Here is a 20,546-nt window from a genome sequence, read left to right on the forward strand (position 1 = left end):
CGCCATCACCACCACCATCATCACCATCACTATCACCATCATCATCACCACCACCATCATCATCATCATCACCATCATCACCACCACCATCATCACCATCACCATCACCATCATCATCATCACCATCAACATCATCATCATCACCATCATCACCATCATCATCATCATCATCACCGTCACCATCATCATCGTCACCATCATCACCATCACCGTCATCATCATCACCGTCATCGTCATCATCATCACCATCATCATCACCATCAACATCATCACCATCACCATCGTCATCGTCACCGTCATCATCGTCATCATCACCGTCATCATCGTCACCATCATCGTCATCACCATCACCATCATCATCGTCACCATCACCATCATCACCGTCACCATCATCATCATCACCACCATCAGCATCACCATCATCACCATCACCATCATCATCACCATCACCATCATCATCACCATCACCACCATCATCACCATCATCATCATCATGATCGTCATCATCATCACCATCAACATCACCATCATCATCATCATCATCACCATCAACATCACCATCATCATCATCATGATCGTCATCATCATCACCATCAACATCACCATCATCACCATCACCATCACCATCATCATTGTCACCATCACCATCATCACCATCGTCATCATCACCACCATCAGCATCACCATCATCACCATCACCATCATCATCACCATCACCATCATCATCACCATCACCACCATCATCACCATCATCATCACCATCAACATCACCATCATCATCATCACCATCACCATCATCATCACCATCAACATCACCATCATCATCATCACCATCACCATCATCATCATCATCACCATCATCATTGCCATCATCATCATCATTGCCATCATCATCCTTTAATATTTGTCTCCTTACAAAAGCCTTCTGTGATGTGAGGTATCTCAGGTAGTTTTTCCCTAATAACACCCTGTGCATAGCTCTCTCATGACGTTTATGCTGTATTTTATTTACTCACATATCTGTCTCCTCCCCAACTTCATTAAATCTTTTTCTTTACTTTTTAATTGAAGTATAGTTGATGTGCAATATATTATGAGTTACAGGTGTACAATATAGTGGTTCACAATTTTTAAAGGTTATACTCCATTTATAGTTATTATAAAATGTTGACTGTATTCCCAGTGTTGTACGATATATCATTATAGCTTATTTTATACATAATAGTTTGTACCTCTTATCCCCCTACCCCTATTTTGCCCCCTTCCCCATTGGTAACCACTAGTTTGTTCTCTGTGTCTGTGAGTCTGCTTCTTTTTTGTTATATTCACTAGTTTGTTGTATTTTTATATTCCACATATAAGTGGTATCATTACAGTATTTGTCTTTCTCTGTCTGACTTATTTCACTTAGCATAATGCCCTCCAAGTCCATCCATGTTGCTGCAAATGGCATTATTTTGTTCTTTCTTATGACTGAGTAATATTCCATTGTCTGTATGTACCACATCTTTTTTATCCAAATTCATCTCTCGATGGACACTTAGGTTACTTCCATATCTTGGCTGTTGTAAACAGTGCTGCTATGAACACTGAGATGCGTGTATCTTTCTGAATTAGTGTTTTTGGTTTTTTCGGGCATACACCCAGAAGTGGAATTGCTGGGTCCCATGGTGAGCATCCTGTGCCCAACACAGAAGAGGTGTTTCAAGTAAATGTTTGTGAAGCCATCACAGGGATATACCAGGATTTCGGGGAGGGCTGTGGGGTGTGGGTGCGTGTGTGTGAAAAACTAGCCTATTTATAATCACATGGTAACAAGTCGATGTAGGAGAAAATATTGGTGACGTGAGAGGAAGGGAGACTGGGGAGAACTGATGGTGTAAGACTTTTAATTGTGGTAAGAGGTAGAATCCAAGTTTAGGTGAAGGAACATTGCTCCTTTAACCAGTTGTAATGATGTAATTTATGCCTTCTATTTTCTGGAAGAGTTTATGTGGAGTTGATATTATTTATTCCTTAGGTGTTTAATAGAGTTCACTAGTAAAGCCAGGTGGGCCTGAATATAGGTAAGTAGGGTTTTGTGTGTGTGTGTGTGTTTTAACACATATAGGGATATAGGACCCTTTGAATTTTCTATTTCTTCTTGAGTTACTTTTGGTGATTTGTATCATTTAAGAGATTTATGCATTTTTGTCTAAATTAGAAGAAAACTTGATGATATGTTTACAGTATTTCCTTATTGCTCTATTAATGTCTGTAGGATCTGATAGTGATGTCCCCTTTCTCTCATTCCTGATATTGGTAATTTATATCTTCTTTCTTCTGTTTCTGATCAGTCTGTCTAGAGGTTTATTGATTTTATTGATGTCTTCTCAAAGAACCAGCTTTTGGTTTCATTGATTTTCTCTTTTGTTTTTCTATTTTCTATTTCATTGGTTTTTACTGTTATTTTTAGTATTTTCTTTCTTCTGCTTACTTTCTCTTTAATTTGCTATTCTTATTCAAGCTTCTTCAGGGGAAACTTTTATCACTCATTTGAGAATTTCTTTCTTTGCTAATAAAATAATTCAAAGCTAAAAATTTCCACTAGGCACTGACTGCCATTCCACAAATACTATGCTTCCATTTTCATTAATTTCAAAATATTTTCTAAGTTCCCTTGTGATTTCTCCTTTGACTCATAAGAATTAGATTATATTGTTTCTTTTCCAAACATTTTAGGAACATCAGATACATTTCTATTATGGATTTATAATTTAGTTTCATTGTGGTCAGAGAATATACTCTGTATGATTTCAGTCCTTATAAAATTATTGAAATTTGTTGTATGGCCTAGAATATGGTCTTTCTTAATTAATGGTCAAGTTGTTTGACAGCCTTTTTCAGATCATTTATATCCTCACCAGTTTTCTATCTACTTTTTCTATCAATTCCTGAGAGAAGAGGGTTGAAATACCCTCAATTGTAATTTGTAGATTTGCCTATTTCTCCTTTCAGTTCTGTCAGTCTTTGCCTTATGTATTTTGAAGCTCTTGAAATTAGGTACAAATACATTAGGATTTTTATATTATATTAATTAAATTTTTTATCATTATGAAATATCCTTCTTATTTTCTGCTAAGCTCCTTTGTTCTCAAATCTACTTTGGTATTAGCTATGCTACTCTACTTTTCTTGTAATTGCTGTTTGTGTGATGCATCTTTCTTCATCCTTTTAATTTTAACATTTTAAAATATTTAAAGTGTTTATCTTGAAATTACCATGTAGTTACACCTTCTTTTTTTTTTTTTTTTTTTTAAAGATTGATTGATTGATTACTATGTTGGGTCTTCGTTTCTGTGCTAGGGCTTTCTCTAGTTGCGGCAAGCGGGGGCCACTCTTCATCGCGGTGCGCGGGCCTCTCACTATCGTGACCTCTCTTGTTGCGGAGCACAGGCTCCAGACGTGCAGGCTCAGTAGTTGTGGCTCACGGGCCAAGTTGCTCCGCGGCATGTGGGATCTTCCCAGACCAGGGCTCGAACCCGTGTCCCCTGCATTAGCAGGCAGATTCTCAACCACTGCGCCACCAGGGAAGCCCTACACCTTCTTTTAAATCTAGTCTGACAATCTCTGTCATTTAGATGGAGTTTTTAAACCATTTATAATAGTTAATGTGATTATTGATGTTGTTGGGTTTCAATCTATTATTTTGCCATTTGTATTTCTACTATTGGCATATTAGATATACCTCTTCATTTTTTACATGTACTTTGTTACATCTGCCTTCACATACTATTATACCAGTTTACATAAAATGTAAGTATCTTAATAACAATATACTTCCATTTCCCTATACCTGTTTCTACCTATATTGTAAGCTCCACGATATACTTTTATTATTTTTGCTTTAACAGTAAATTGTCTTAAAAAGAAATTTTAAATGAGAAAAAAGATAATTTATATTGACACACATATTTTCTATGTCCAGTGCTCTTTCTCCCTTTGAGTTGATCCACGTTTCCATTTAGCACCATTTTCCATCTGCCTGAGCAACTGCCTTTAACCTTTTATGTAGTGCATGTCTGCTAGTAACAAATTCTCTCAGATTTTTGTTTGAAGATATCTGTATTTCATCTTCAGTTTTGAAGGATGTCTTCACTAATTATGCAATTCTAGATTGACAGATTTTTTTGCTTTCAGCACTTTAAAGATTCATTATGTTATCTTCTGACTAGCATAGTTTCAGATGAAATATCCTTATTCTAATCTTTTTAATGTATCTTTTTTTTTCTGGCTGCTTTTAAGACTTTATTTCTGTTCTTGCAATTTGATTACGATGTTTCTGATGTGATTTCCTTTGTGTTTATGTTTTGTTGCTGTTCATTGATCTTCAACTTGTGGTTTTATAGTTTTCTTCATGTTGGAAAATTTTCAGCCATTATGTCTTCAGATATTTTCCCAAACCTTGTCCTCCTGGTATACAATTTCACATATGTTAGATGATGTGATATAGTCTCAGAGATTCATTAAATCCAGTCTTTTGTCTCTCTGACACTCATTTGTATATTTAAAATGCTTTTTCTTCATATTTGCTGATCTTTTCTTCTATAATGCCAAATCTGTTGTTTATCCTACCAGTGAAATTTTCCTTTCAGATAGTATATTACTATGCTCTAGGCTATTTAGTTCTTTTTTATACTTCTATTTCTCTCTTCACTGTGTTCAATTTTTTTGTTTAAATATTTGGGTCTGTTTTTAATGGGTAGTTTAAGATCTTCGTCCACTAATTCCACCATCTCTATCATTGCTAGGTCTAATTCTGTTGACTGATTTTTCTCCTGCTTATGGCTCACATATTCCTGTTTCTTCTCATGTTTAGTTATCTTTTATTGGATGATCAACACTGTAAAATTTATATTGTTGGAAGCTGGGTTTTCTTGACTTCTTTTAAAAAATATTAGACTTTGTTTAGGAAGCAATTAAGTACTTGTGGATGACCAGTTTGACCCATCTGAAGCTTGTTTTTGAACTTTGTTAGAACTGACTTGAGGTTGTCTTTACTCTAAGGCTAGTTTAACCCCATGACTAAAGTGTGACCTTTCTGGGGGCTTCCCTGGTGGCGCAGTGGTTGAGAATCTGCCTGCTAATGCAGGGGACACGGGTTCGAGCCCTGGTCTGGGAAGATCCCACATGCCGCGGAGCAACTAGGCCCGTAAGCCACAATTGCTGAGCCTGCGCGTCTGGAGCCTGTGCTCCGCAACGGGAGAGGCCACGATAGTGAGAGGCCCACGCACCGCGATGAAGAGTGGCCCCCACTTGCCGCAACTAGAGAAAGCCCTCGCACGGAAACGAAGACCCAACACAGCCATAAATAAATAAATAAATAAATAAATAAAAATTAAAAAAAAAAAAAGTGTGACCTTTCTGGATGTTCTGTGATGACTCTTCATTCTGGCTGGTTAGAACTCAAATATCTCCCAGATTTGTGTGAGCTTTGGGAATTGTTAATCTTAAAGCTCTCCAGTCACTTTTTACTTGGCCTTATAGAACTTAACCCTTTACGTACCCAGAGTATCTGCAACAGACTCAAGAGGAAACCAGGTAGATTCTGAAGCTCCTTCTCTACACAGCTTCCTCCTGTCCAGTGCTCGGTGCCCACAAATTCCAGCTTCCTCAGACTCCCAAACTCCAGTCTGTGTTTCGTCTACTCACAAGACTGCTATGCTGTGCTTCGATTCCCTTTCCCTGTGTTCAGGCCCAGAATGTGCCCTGCGACGGAAGCAGGGGTGATTATAGGGCTTGTCGCATTTGTTTCCCTTCCCTTCACTGGGTCACAATCCTGTGCTTCTTGTTTCCCAGCATCCTAAAGCTGTGTTTCCTGTGTCTTGTCCAGTTTTCTGGCTGTTTACTACAGCAGATTAAGTATGGTCCCAGTTACTCTATCATGGCCCAAATGGAAATCATGAATTTTGTTGATGATTCTAAATTTATACTTTTATTTTAAGGTAAAATACAGAGATTTTCAAGTTTGAAAGTTCTGTAAATATATTAAATTAAATATAAATATTTGTTATGAATTCTCTGAATATTTTTGTTGACAGGGTAGTACACAGTTATATATTAAAATCTGGCACCAGCTGGCCATAACTGTATTCACAGTGTTTGAAGAAGCTTCAGATGAGTGCCTGCAAAGCTTTTGAACAGGAAATACTGCACAGTGCACTGAGCTTTATGCTGTTTCAAGAATCTGGGAAGCATCTTTCTTTTTAATCCTAAAAACAAATATTTAATTCAGAAATGTATGCTATTATATTTTAAAGAAACTTCTCTTTATAAGATCTGGGCCTGCCTTAAGTATAAGTATTCTAGAGGAGTCTCCTAATTTTCTTCTCTCCAAATCACCTTCCTGGAAATCATGAGTGCCTGAAGTTTCACCATTAATGATAGGAAAAAAAAAAAAAAAAGGAAGGCGAGACTTTTTTTGAATTAAGACCTGCAGAGAAACAGTAGCAATTAAGATGATTAACAACCATCGACACCTTTGTGAAAATTGTTTGGTTTGCTCCTTTCCAGTAGGGTTTTTAAAGCCAAGATTTTGATGGCAATTACATAGAGAAACAAACATCTTGGGCTCTTTAGCAGAGAAGAGTGACCTGAGGACAGCAGAAGGGACTGAGTGCTTGGGGGAGGGGGAGGGCAGGCCAAGCACACGTCGGGGCAGAGAGAAAGAGCCGGAGATAAGAAAACAAAACAACTTTCTCATTTCAGGATGATGATTTTCCTCTCATCTGTTCAGGTCATGCTACAGATGACTGTCTGAAAATTGTATTTCTAAGTAGTAATGCTAGCTGTAAAAATAAGATCTGGATTAAAAGAACTAACCCTAACCTAACTTTATGTATGGAAATAAGATGGACAGTGAGTGCCATCCTGAGAATAAAATTATTCAAAACTGTTTTAGAGACAGTTCGCATGATAAATGAGCTATAAATTTTCAGCCGTGCTAAACTGGAGCTTTTTAGATTCATCTAAGAGGAGTTCAGAAATCCAGACAACTGTGATTTAGGTTCACATACATGGTAAAAACCTTGAAGGTCGATAAGTTAATTTTATTTCTTCAATTATTCGCATTATTCTCCAAAGTGTTGATTCTGCTCCACGTTGCTAGTGGCAAGTTCTAGAGATGTTCATCTCTCAGCCATTGGCCTCACTTTAAACTCATATTGGTAATGTCAGGCGGGCCCTAATACCTCCTGGAGTCCTGGGGCTCATGCTGGATTCCTCAGCCTCCTCCCTTTCCCACTTCTTACATGGCTATTCATACCCTTTCCTCACACCTCAAATCTCCCAACAATCTCTTCTGCCATCCTCATGCTTTGCTGAGGAATCTTTCCTCCTACTCCACGGAGAAGTTGGACGTGATCAGAAGTTCCCACCACTGTACCAGGGATAATTGACCTGCACTCCCAGCAAGGGCCACCCCGTCCCCTCGTGCCCTAGAACTCACCCCTTTGCCTTCACTCCAGGACATGCCGCCAGTAGATCTCTGGCATCATTTGTGTTTTCCTTCTCTATGGCCAGATCGTTCCCATCATCTTACACACATGCTGCTCTTTTGTCTTGTAAAAAAAAAAAAAAAACAAGCATCAGCCCTTTCTTTACTCACTTCCCCTGCAACTTCCAGCCCATTTCTCTCCTTTTTTTTGGTAACAAAACTGTGGGCAACTTGTCTCATCTTCTCCAGTTCCCCTCTCCTACCCTGAGCTCCCTCCGATCCAGCTCTCCTCCTTGGTGCTGTACCAGAATCACTCATGTCCAGGCCACCACTGTCCTCCACACGCTCACGTCACGTGACTCCCCGTAGAACCCGACCCAGCTGACTAGTCCTGGAAGCACTCTCTTCCCTTGGCTTCAGGATCCCATACTCTCCTGCTTCCTTCTCTCTCTGGCCATTACTTCCGTTTACTTTCCTCCCCATCTCCAGCCTCCTGACATCTGCAGGCCCAGGGCTCAGGATTCTTAGACTTCTGTTTTGGATACACACTCAATGCCTTGAGATCTCATCCAGTAGCATAGTTCTACCTGCTGTTCATATACTAGTGACATTTGAATTTATACTTCTAGCCTAGACCTCTCCTCTGGACTCCAGAACATTTGAACATATTCAAATGTTCACCTCAACACGAGGTGTCCAGTAGGCATCTCCAAACTTCGTGTGTCCAAAACCAATCTCTTGATCTTTCCCCCAGATCTGTTCCACGTGTAGTTTTTTTTTTGATGTAAGTTAATGACAACCCCATTCTTCTAGTTGCTTAGGACAAAAATCTTGAAGTCATCCTTGATTCATCTCTTTATCTTGCAGCATTTCCAGTTGGTTCTACTTTGAAATCTTTCTCAGAATCCGACCACTTCTCACCACCTTTTCTGTCACCATCTGGATTATTTGTGGTAGATTCCCAACTGGCTTCTCTGCCTGATTCTTGCCCGAAACAAGAGCTAGAGTGATCGTATGAATACTCATGTGAAACCATGTCACTCCTGTACTGAAAACGCCTCCTTGACTCTCCATTTCACTCATATTAAAACGCACGTTCCTTACAGCTGCTTACAACACCATGAGGGATGTGGCCCCTCGTTCTCTCTCATCTTGTCCGAGGGAGATGCTGGTCACAGATCCTCCCTGTGCCTTGAACACACTGTGCATGCCTCTGCCTCGGGGCCTTTGCACTGGCTCTCCCTCTGCCTGGAGTGCTCTTTCCCTAGAGTCCACCATGGCTCCCTCGTCTCCTGCAGGTCTCTGCTCATATATCACCCGCTCGGTGAGGCTTTCCCTACTTCTATGTTTTTAAAATTGTAAACTACCCCCTACCATTCCTCACTTCTCATCTCACTTTCTTGCTTTATCCTTCTTCATAGCATTTGCACCATCTAACATATTATCACTTTGATAAGTTATATGTTTGCTCTCTAGGTTAGAAGTTCCATAAGGGTAGGGAGAGATTTTTGTCTGTTTTGTCCGCTGCTCTAGTCCCGGTTGCCTGGAATGGATGCATGAATTGGGTGGTTAATTGTAAAAGACTCTGTTTGAGGTTGTGGGGTTCTGGGGCTGAGTAGCCTCAGACTCTTGAAGAGTAGCTGCATCTGCGTCACAGGACGTCGTACACTAACCAGCCTCTCTGACTCCAACTTTTTTGGGGAAAGGTAACAATCTTTATGACACTATAATTTTCATATTTTCTAGTAAGTATTTTTAAAGCCTTTAGAACAGTGTGTGCCACCTGGTAAGAGCTCTACAAGTATTTATTAAATAAGCAACAAGTACTTTATCAACAGCGTTTTTTTATTAAAAAGCATTGGCAGGATGTGAAGCAAGACAAATAACCCTCATGAGGCTCAGTGTGGCCTTGATTCTGTAGTAGAGAGTGACTTTATTAGTCATGGAGCTAGAATAGAGTCTGGTGATTTACTAGAGAAAACAGCAATAGTCACAAGCCCTCTCTAGTCTGGAAAAAACAAAACTACCCAGTGTATTCAGCGCCATTATAGATGCAGAGAGATTTATGGGATAAACTCTAGCGAACTGCTTGTGAACTTAAGTTCATAAATCACACGGCTGTTGTCTTAGTCAGCTTGGGTTCTGTTACAGAACACCACAAACCGAGTGGCTTATCAAGAACAGAAACTTATTTCCGATTGTTCTGGAAGCTGGAAGTTGGAGGTCAGGGTGCTGGTGTGGTCCAGTTCTAGTAAGAGCCCTTTGCCAGGTTGCACACGGCCATCCTCTCACTGTAGCCTCAAACGGCAGAAAGAACTAGCTCACTGGCCTCTTCTTATAAAGGCCCTAATCCCGTTCATGAGGGCTCCACCCCCCAACCTCGTCACCTCCCGAAGCCTCACCCCAAATACCATCACATTGGTATTAGGGCTTCAGCCTTTGAATTTATTCCATGTCCACCCCTGGTTTGCTCCCTGGAGAGATGGAATGAGAGGGGGGACCCAGGTATAGCTCAGGGTTAAAATAAAAACGGGACTGTACAAGAATCGGTATCCTGAACATCTAGGCACCCTTCTGAGCACCCTGGCAGCCCGATGTATGCCGCCAGGCTGTAAACCAGGGGACACAGCTCTGGGCAAAATGGTCCAAGAAGGATGTCCAGTCAGATGCTGGTGTGAGAGAGTCCAGGAGCCTTAGTGATACCCTGTGATGACGCCACCTGTCCCCAAGCCTGCCCGTTTTAGAGGGCCACGCTTTAAATAAGCAAGAACACCGAAGACCACCAAACATGGAGGACAATTTCTACAGTGAAAAGCAGAGACCAAAACAGGCTGGAACAGCAAAGAAATAAAAGGAACTAAGAAAAATACAAACACTCTAGAGAACAGAAAGAAAATTTAAATGTGTGTGTGTAGGTATGGACATTGTATAGGTGTGTATGAAATCAATCACCTCAGGAGAACTGGGATTCTCTGGGACGCCCTGTGCCGTGTGTTCTAGCCGGTGAAGCGCTTGTGCTCTACCATGTGGGCTCGGGTCCTGGCTCCATCACTTCCTAGATGCGATGCTGAGCAACTCTCTTAACCTCTCTGTGGCACAGCTTCCTCGTCTGTTAAAAATGGGGAGTGATGGTGTGTTCAGAGAACAACAAGGAAACTCTTGGAAATTACAGACAGAACGGCCGGAGTTTTTAAAATCCAATACAGAGTTTAACATTTAAAGTCAAGAATTGCTACAAAAGATCAAAAAGACAAAGTAATGGAAAATAGAAGCAACAAGAAAAATATGCTAAACCTGCGAGCTCCAATATTCAGAGCTGCAGAGACAGGCAGACAGACAGAGAGACGAGAGAGAAAGAGACCAGGGGGAAAAAGAGAGGAAATTAAGAGAGAGATGACCAAAGCCTTTTCTAGAAATGCAGGACCCAAGCGCAGATTGAAAGGGCCTGCTTAGTGCCTGCACAATGGATGAGAAAAAAGGCCCGGCTAGGGCAAGTCACCGCGACATTTCCGAACGCGGAGGATAAAGTGAAGATCCTGAGGCTTCCAGGGAGAGGGAAAGCAGGTCACACACAAAGGATGGGAACTCGGGTGGCAAAGGAGATCATGGAGTTCTAAGTAATGTGGACTTCTTCTGGGAAGGCCACCCTACTTCCAGGGCATAGAAGTTGTTTGATTTAGATGTATCTGTCACTTCAAAAAAAGAGCTCTTGTGTGTCAGGCAGAGTAGGGCTCAGACCTTGGCTCAGTGAGTCTAAAATCTCCTATCAGCCACCACCAGGAGGGTCTAGTTCTTTTCTCTTTAAACTAAGGGAAAGGGTGTTAAATTTACCGTCTTCCCTCCCCCACCTCCGATTCCCTCTCCCCTCGTTTCCTCTTCCTTCTCCTCTGTTTCCTCTCTTCCCCGACTTCACACACGTTTGCTGGGTCTATTTCTGTCTCTCCTTCTCCCTTTCTCTTTCCACAGAAGTCTGTGTTTGTCTAATAATTGGCAGGAGAGATCTTTTTTTTTTTTTCTCTTTTGCTTTTTGCTTTTTAAGTGATGAATAGTTGGCGTTAGATCAAAGGAAAGCCCTGTGGTTTTCTGGCTGCCCCAGAAGGGCGGTGCAGCTGGCAGCCATCCCAGCTGCCTGGTGATAGGCGTGTGCGAGAGATACCAAGCTCACAGGTCACTGTGTGTGTGTTCATTGCATGTGTTTTTCAGGCCAACAGCAGGCTGAAGCAGATTGAGAAAGAATACACTCAGAAGCTTGCCAAATCCTCCCAGGTAAGAACTTTAAAGAAAAAAAGAGCAAAACCAAAACAAACAAGAAAGAAACCTACCATAAAAGCATTTGTACTTTAGAGCTAAACGTGATTCTTTTCAGTTTTTTATGGATTAGTATCATATTTTTGATGAGTATGCGGATGCTATTAATATTTCAGTCTTAACTTTTTAAAATCAGGCATATTGAACCATTTGAACCGACACACACGTACACATGCGCACACACACACACACACACACTCAGATATTGTAAAACCAGCCTGTGTACTTGAACAAGTCCAGGCTGAAACATATTTCACAAGGGCTGGAGATACACACCTACGTTTGTGATGTAAGCGGTTTGATACCATCTGTGCTTTTTTTGCAGTATTCCATTTTGCTGCACCTAAAGACTGCTTAACAACAAGATTCAAAATGGCAAATATACTGGGTTAAATTAGCAGCTCAACTGTTGACTCCTTTTGGGAAGAAGAAGAATTACAAGGCCCAACATTCACATCTTGCTGGATGTTGTTACTACAGTAGTTGTAGTGGAAGGCCAGATACTGAACACTTGTCTCTACTTGACTTCCGAAGCTTGGAGTCCTTCTTCTGCCCAAGTTGTTATAATGATGTCCTCTGGCATCATCTAGGGAATTCCAAACATTCCTTAGTTGTATGAGTCATTGTGGAATAAATAAATGCTAATTTTCATCTTACAGATGGATAGATTAAGCCATTTCATTTTGTGGACATCATATCTGATGATTTTTAAAATCAACTTTTCTTAGTATTTTTGCCATGTATAGTGAGATGTGGCAGTCACCTGAAATGTATGTACACAGTGGTAGTACTAGCAACGCTACAGCAAAACGATAATGAAATTAAGAATTTTATGGGGCACTAATCATATCGATTCATTCAGTCTTCATTCACAGGAACTCTGGGATTAGAAACTATTACTGACCCCATTTTTCCGGTTGAGAAAACTGAGACTCAGAGAGGTGAGGTCACGCAGGTTAGCAAGTGACTAAGCCAGGACCCAACCTGTCTTTGACATTGGAACGGAAGGTCTTAACCTGACACCACCAGTCTGGCCCAACCCCTCACGTTTTTAATATGGCAAAACTCTGCCGATAATTATGAAGTTTCTTAGGTTCTACAGTTATTTCTAAAATGTGCATGTATTATATAATTCACATCCCATTAGGAAAGCAAAAAGTCTTTGTCTAAGTGAAGATGAACGTGTTTATCTAAAAGATGACGGTGCTGTCTCGATGGCCATTATTCCAGGAAATAACATGGGGAAATATCCTTTTTAATCCACTGAGAAAGATTCTTATAATCAAAAGAAATCTTATTACTCCAAAAGCTAAACTAAAACGTGAAAAAAACCCCAGCTGGCCTACCCTTACATCCTGCTTATTTTGCTTTATGTTAAATGGCGGAGGTAGACCAAAAGTGAGATACAAAATAGCTGATAGAAATGCTTAAACACTGAGAGTATTTAAGTTTTACCTAAAGGAAGGTGTGAAGAAGCCTGATTAGTCCATATTAAAGCAAATTAAATGTAAGTTGGGGGGCAGAAAGCCTAAGCTTTGGAGTCCACAGACCTGAGTCTGAGTACCAGCCCCACCACTTACATGACCTTGAGTGAGTTACCTGCTCTCTCTGGAATCCAGTTTCCTCATGTGTAAAATGGGGGAGTAGTATACTTACCTCATAGGACAGTTTTAAGTATTAAGTAACACAATGCCAGAAAAGTGCTTAGTACAGGGCCTAGGACACGGTAAAGCATTTAACAGCTGTTAGTTCTTATAGGAGCCTGTGAAATCTCAGTGGAGAAAGGAAAGGGGGAGCAAAGAATGAAAACTGTATGGAAAGAGCAAGAAATTATGTATTTTAAATTTATTTCTGGGTGTTCAAGAACTGATCAAATCTCCCTCCAAAATTTGGAGAGAGAAAGGGTTGCTGGATATTTCCCCATGTAAGGACATGGAGGAGGTAGGGAGCAGACATCAGCTGGTGACAGCTGTCATGTGCTGTGGCCATCATTCATAAATGAAAGGGCAGTGCAACACCAAAAAAGAAAAAGCCTAGAAAAGATAGAATAACATAATAAAAGATAGTCCATCCTTCTCATAAGAGTAGGATGACCTTACATTACAAACATTTTGTTTGCCCACCTCTAAATAATATAAATATTTATATGCATATAAATATGTGTATATGTTTATATCTGCGAACTGGCATTTGAGAAACACTTGTCTCTAATAAAGTCAGTTCAGAGAAACAGATTATTTGAAAATAAACATTATACAGCAGAACTGTGGATGGACTTTTGCTGTTTTCCAGTGATAGTCTGCTGGAATCTCTAACTCATATCTCGGCTGAGGAGAGTGCCAGAAGCAAAGCTGCTTAACTGTTTATCAGATTTTTTTTAATCCCTCTCTCAAAAAAAAAAAAAAAAAAAAAAGTAATAAGATGAATGCATTAGTAATGTACCTAGGGCAGCATCAGGTTAAATTTGGAAAATATTTTAAATATTTTACTCCCTTAAAGGAAGTCACTTAACCTTTAAGATTTTATCAGGCTCTAGGACCTAGTAGACCATGCACTCTGAACGCTCACAGGCCCAGGGCGGCGCCCCTCCTGGGACGCTCGGTGTTCACCCTGATGGCAGCGGTGGCACCATCTCTGGGAACACTCCCAAATATAATTTCCATCAGAATCGCGTATTTGTTCTTTTTTATCTTAATAGTACATATTAACCTTGCCTTTTCATCTTTCATGTGGTTTTCCCCACTCATCTGACTTACCTGGTGGCCATTTTTCAAAGAAAAATATTGCCATTTTTGCAGGAATGTAGGTAGCTGCGGAGAAATGCTAGCAGAGCCTGCCCATCGCCGAGGGACCGATGTCCCCCCGCGTGGCCCCCAAGCTCCCGCTGGCGCAGATCAGAGCCTGGGCTCATGCCCCGTGCCCATAATGCCCCCCTCCCTGCCACTCTTCAGGGTGGCCACCCAGAAGGCATGGGTGCCCCTTTTCCACTCATTTTCTAGGGATCTTCAGTGTTTGCCGAACCTTGCCATGCATGCCTTGTCTATTGTATTTTTTTTTTTTTTGTCTATTGTATTTTAAAGAAGAGTTTTATGAAAATCTCAAACTCTACTATGATCTAAAAAACAAGAGAGTTAAAAATGAAATCTTGACCTCTATTTAGAATCCTGTTATTTTTAAGACCTAGTAAGACCACTGACATTTATGCAAAGTAGAAATTGCTTAACAATATGATGAAATATTACAGCTTTCATTGGTTGGGTTGCTTACAGTATTAGCCCCAAATAACTTTCCCTTTGCTTCCCCAAATATTAATTTTTAATATCCATATGGAAATGTTCTTATCCACTTCTTTCTCTGAAGCTAATACAGGATAGACATTTAGTTGAGTGGTAGCATTTTGTCTTATGATTTTTAATATGATTCAATCAAACCTGGTGGCGTTTGATTATGATTGTACAGGTCAGTTTTTCTTTTTCTCAGAAACTTTTTACATTATTACTCTATGAAAAGACTAAATTATCTCAATATAATTTGCCAGGGAATTATTTTTTCTTATTTACTATGATTATAGTTCCAATACTTAAATATCTATTGAGTGCCAGTTGTGTGCCCTGAGCTAAGGAGAGAACAGTCTGTTGTCTTATACTCTAGGTCTACAGCCAAGACCTAATTCATCTAGTTAGTGTGATTATTTCTCAATCTTAAAGTAAACCTCAAATCTGCTTCCAAAATTATCCATATTTCAGCCACCTCTCTAAATCCGTCATATCTATCAGTCTATCAATTCATTTATCTATATGAGGTATTTCATCTGAAGTGTTTTGACACTCTCCCTATATCATCTTCATAAGTTTTAAAATATAACTTGCCAAAGATAATCTCATTATTTCCCCAAAGGAATTTCATTATTCCCGCAAAGAATGTTAAGGTTTCATTTTCTACACAAAAGCAAGCATGTTCTCCTCACCCATCATTCCTTCCAAAACCTGCATTTATTTATTTTTGATGTATGCTGTCATAAATCTTCTGAAAAGAAGAGATCCATGTCTTATGTCCTTGTGGTCATTTGAAGAGCCCCCAAATATTTTTTACCTTCAGTCTTGGTCAGTTAGAAGCGAATCTAAATCTTACTGATTTTTAAAGGCACGAAATTACTTTGTACCATAAAAATGCGCTGTGTAATCATGGTGGTGGTATACGAATCTACACGTGATAAAATTGCGTGACAGAACTAAACACACACGTGCGCGCGCACACACGCGCACACACACACACACTGAACACATTACAGAATTAAACTCAACACTTCTACCACGTTTCAGTTTACTCAACTTGTGAAACACTGCAATAGTCATTGAAATAGTTATTTTTACTATTTGGCCCCATGTTCTTATAAAATATCACTCTTAAGTTTCATGCTGGGCCAAGGAAATCTGGCTGTTTCTTATCTCCGGCTCCTCTTGCTCTGTGACTGTGAGTGAGCTGCTTATTCTGCGCCTCAGTTTTTGACATTTACTCTAAGAATTTAACCTTCCCTGTTTCATAGAAGGGCTATGAGAATTAACTGAATTGCAGCCAGAATGGAAACACTTAATCAAAATTCAGAAAACAGATGAAAACATCTTCATTCTCAGTCAATGAGTCCCTCTTCCCATTGCAGAAGGTTCAAGTTTGCATTTTAAAATATTCATATATTTTGTTATTTATTTCACACTTGTTTTATATTTGGTTATTTACAAATTCTAAGTGTTAACCTTTGTTACAGTGAGTTTGCTCACTTCTCAAAGCTTAAATGTTCCTTTTTTGGGTAAATATGCTACTTATGTCAGTAGTAACAACTAATGTTTCTATAGCACTTGGCATCTGGAAGACTCCAGACACTTCCTATTTACTGCCTTATGATACTGTAATCTAGTTTTGTCATCAAATAATAGTTGAAAAGCTGAGCTTCAAGGAAAATATAGCACTAACTGGTCCAGTGTTTCTCACCAACCAGCCCTTCTCCTGTAGACCCAACAGCATAAAGTTCTAACCCCAGGACAAAGGTTGCTTCTTTTGTTAGAAGACACAACCATTTCCTGCTTTTGAAAGGTCATCGCTATTGAATTTGAAAGGAAATGGGTACATCCAAACCAAAGGAAGAGCAGTGCTCTCAGTAAACCTATTAAAGAAAAGGTCCCTCATCCGATTTGCTTTGAGACCATGGAGGGAACCCAGTCATGGAGAGACCCGATTCTCCAATGTAGAGAATACTACGGGAGCCTCTGAAATGACTCGTTTGAACCAAAAATAAACTTTCATGGATATATATCAGTTAGGAAGAAAGCAACCTATTTAGAACTATATCATAATAAACTTCTCTTCAATACCAAAACCTTGTTTAAAGGGAAGACAAAGTAGTAGCTAGTTAAGAGGAACCGACTAGTACAGCAGTCGACCTGTCTGCAGGGTTCAAATCCTGCCTGTCTCCTGGTCGCGTGGCATCTTCAGCAACATCACAGGTTGACCTCTTGCTCTGCCTCTGTCTCTCCATTTATAAAAGATGGGCAATGGCGGTGCTTGTCACACAGTAGTAACTGACACAGGAACTGAAGTGCTTAGCACAGTACACAAGCGTTAGTAAACACTCAAAAATCATTGTGTAGAATTAGGTAACTATGAACCATGAACTCTGTTCATGATTTTCTTTGGTTATTAGAGTTCAAAGTATTATGAAAGGCAAAACAGTTTTTTTTCACTCTAACAAGTATGTTTCTCAGTAAAATAAATCCTGACACATTTCATATTTTTGAGATCACAGATGTTCTTTCCTCTGATGAGTAAACATTGTGGAATGTTATAGTGGGAACGGCTTCCAAGTATATTTGGTTCAGCAGTTGTTCACCATTCACAGTTTTATTATAGTCTTTTATTGTGTGGAATTTCATGCGTTAGTGTGTGTGATAACATTAATTGAAAATATTTAGTTTGTGGACTAGAGTTTTGCCAAATCCATTCTTTTGTGAAGCATGAATACATATAAAATAGAGGCCTCTCACTGAAGAATTTGAAGCTACAGCATGCTGTTTTCATTTTAGATCATAGCAGAGCTTCAGACGACCATCTCCTCTCTGAAAGAGGAGAGCAGCCAGCAGCGGTTCGCTGCAGAAAGGCAGCTCCAGGACGTTGTACAGAAGTTTGAAGATGAGAAGAAGCAGCTGATTAGAGATAATGACCGAGCAATCAAGGTAATCTGGAGACCCCAGTAACCAGTGGTACCAGCTGCTTTAATGTAATTAAAAGGAGGGCGGATGAATGCAGGTGTCTGGCTTGCTCACACAGCCTGCAGTAATCCATTCACTGGACTCTACCTTTGATGTAGCCAGTGACTCAGGCTGCCTGCCCTCTAAAAGATCACATGCCAGCGGAAAAAGTCATTTTGGGCAAGCTCAGTCCATTCACATTGAACAAATATTTGAAAAATACCCTGTCCTGTCTCTTGAGAACCACTTTGGAGCTGTCTCTTGAAATTAGAATGACTGTTTTAGCCCAGTACTGCTGGCTAATAAATTCAGAAGTCAGCTTCCAGTTTACATTCTATTCTCTGCCCACATCCTTTCATTATGGATTCGCATAATGAGAAAGAACCTGTTTGAGGTTTGGAATGCCAACCATCTGATGTGCTTTGACACCGTACTGTGTTGCTGCTGAGAACCTAGGTTGTTTCCAAATGGCTTCAGAGGATCACACCTTTAATAGCAACAGAAAATCCCCTGGACCCTGATTCTTTAGGTGATAGGCAGTTAGATCTCAAAGTAGTTTCTTCTTGGCTTCATAGCAGTGAATATTTTTGTAAGTGTCTACATCATGCTGTGTTTAATCTGTGAGGATAAGCATCTGGAAACCTTTATAAATAAGATTTAAAAGAGAACAAAACATTTTTTAAAGAATTCCCAGTAAAAGATTATTTTTCAGTGATTTTACTTTGTTATAACAATGCTTGAAGTATGTAATCATACAAAGCAAAGAAAAATAAAAGAGACATTTGGGTCACTGCCTTTTTCTGCCTAATCCCTCCATCTTTCTTTTCTGTAGCCTATTGTAGGCAATCTGAGTAACTTAGGGAGAAGTCAGTGTTAATGTCAGTTGCTTTGTTGCATATACCCTTTAAGCCTGGACAGCACTGAATAGAAGAGAAACCTTAAGACATGGACCGAACCTTAGAGGCCAGTATATCCAGCCTCCTCACTTTAGAGGTGAGGGCTTGTTTTGTTGTTAATGAGATTTTCCCTGTATTTTTCCATCTGTGAGTGTCTTCTTCCCCCTACATGTGATGAGACAAAAACAGATGTTTCTTTTTCGTATTCTGGTAATTTTAACAAATCTTTGAAACTCTTCACTTATAGATGCAGAGGAAGTACTCATTGATCTGTAGAACTGTTTTGCTTTGCATGAACTGAGCTGACAACTTTATTTAAATTCTTTTGCTATATAAAAATTTCATTTTAAGTGAGTTTCTTTTCCACTTGATACCCAAATACCAAGTGGTAGGTAATTTCCACATTTTAAATAAGTAATTGAATCCTAATATATGCCAAAGGGGAACATTCATTTACTTCATAACAACAGAGTTTCCAGTACTGTTTCTTAAAGATTAAAACATCTTGAAAGAAATGTAATTAGTATAACTGCCTATTTTTAATTAATTTTTTTGCAGTTTTAATCCATTCACCTGTTAAAAGGGAAAAACATTCTGACCCTAATTTCCAACAGACTGTCAAATCATAAAGACTGAAGTTGAAGTTAAAAGATGGCAGTATATATATATGTACATATATATATTTATATTATATTTATGACATATAATGACCAAAACATAGGTACCTGAAAATAATTAAAATCACAATGTAGATAAGACATAGTTGAGTTTTGATTCACTCACGTAGATTATGGATAAAGTGAATGACTTTTTCTTTTACTAACCTATATCAGATAATTAATGTATTAGGACTTGTTGCCTTGCACGTTTTTTTTTAGGCTATGTCACAAAAAATAATAGGAATAATAGCTGATATTTCTTCAACAAGTAGTATGTACCAGGCTCTTTACCAAACATTTTCATTCACCTCACGTTCCATTGTCTCATTTAAGCTTTATGAGTAATCTTTATGAGGAAGAGTGTTTCTATCATCCCCATCTTACAGATGGAAAAACTGAGGCTCTGGGGTGAAGTAACCAGCCAGAGATCAGATGGCCAGATAACTGTCAGAGCCAGGTTCAAGTCACGGTCTTCTGACCTGACAGCCTCAGCTATTAACCATTACACCAGACCCCTGCATCTACATTGTCTGTGAAAGTGAATCAGTGACCAAGTGCGTAACCAAGTCAGGGTGTCGTCACTCTGATTCCCTGTCTGCCTGAATGATGACAGCACTTTTGCAACAGTTGTTTGATCTGGACATTCTAATTGTGTTTGAGTGTTTTGTACACGCAGATACATGGAGGGATAGAGATACTCAGAGAGAGACAGAGTCACCACGAGGCTTGTATTTGGTTTTCTGAGACCAAGTACATTTGCCTGCATGTACATTCAAGTAAGCTCGTATGGACCTCATACTTTGTAGTATTACGTCTTACTGTGTTTAAATATTCACTATAAGAACAGTGTGCGTGCTCACTATGAAGTGTGCCTCACCCCACTTTCTGGGTGGAGAACAGAGTGTACAGAAGGCCCAGGGCTCGCTCGGGCCAGGGCCTCAGAGTGTTCCCGTGGGTAAGGAGGCCT

General features: G+C 39.7%; 1 protein-coding gene across 12 annotated transcripts in view; it reads left to right on the forward strand.

Annotated features, from left to right (window-relative positions):
* The window catches only part of CEP112 (centrosomal protein 112), a 414,548-nt gene that overhangs the window by 309,500 nt on the left and 84,502 nt on the right, over window positions 1-20,546 (forward strand). For 11 of the 12 annotated variants that reach the window (XM_068530225.1, XM_068530226.1, XM_068530227.1 and 8 more), the window contains 2 exons: window positions 11,678-11,740; window positions 17,860-18,009. The exons of the other annotated variant lie outside the window; for it this stretch is intronic. In XM_068530225.1, coding sequence (XP_068386326.1) covers window positions 11,678-11,740; window positions 17,860-18,009 — 213 coding nt within the window. The remainder of the gene's footprint in view (window positions 1-11,677; window positions 11,741-17,859; window positions 18,010-20,546) is intronic. 12 annotated transcript variants of the gene reach the window in all.

Source organism: Eschrichtius robustus, chromosome 20, assembly GCF_028021215.1.
Source record: "Eschrichtius robustus isolate mEscRob2 chromosome 20, mEscRob2.pri, whole genome shotgun sequence".
Lineage (NCBI taxonomy): Eukaryota > Metazoa > Chordata > Mammalia > Artiodactyla > Eschrichtiidae > Eschrichtius > Eschrichtius robustus.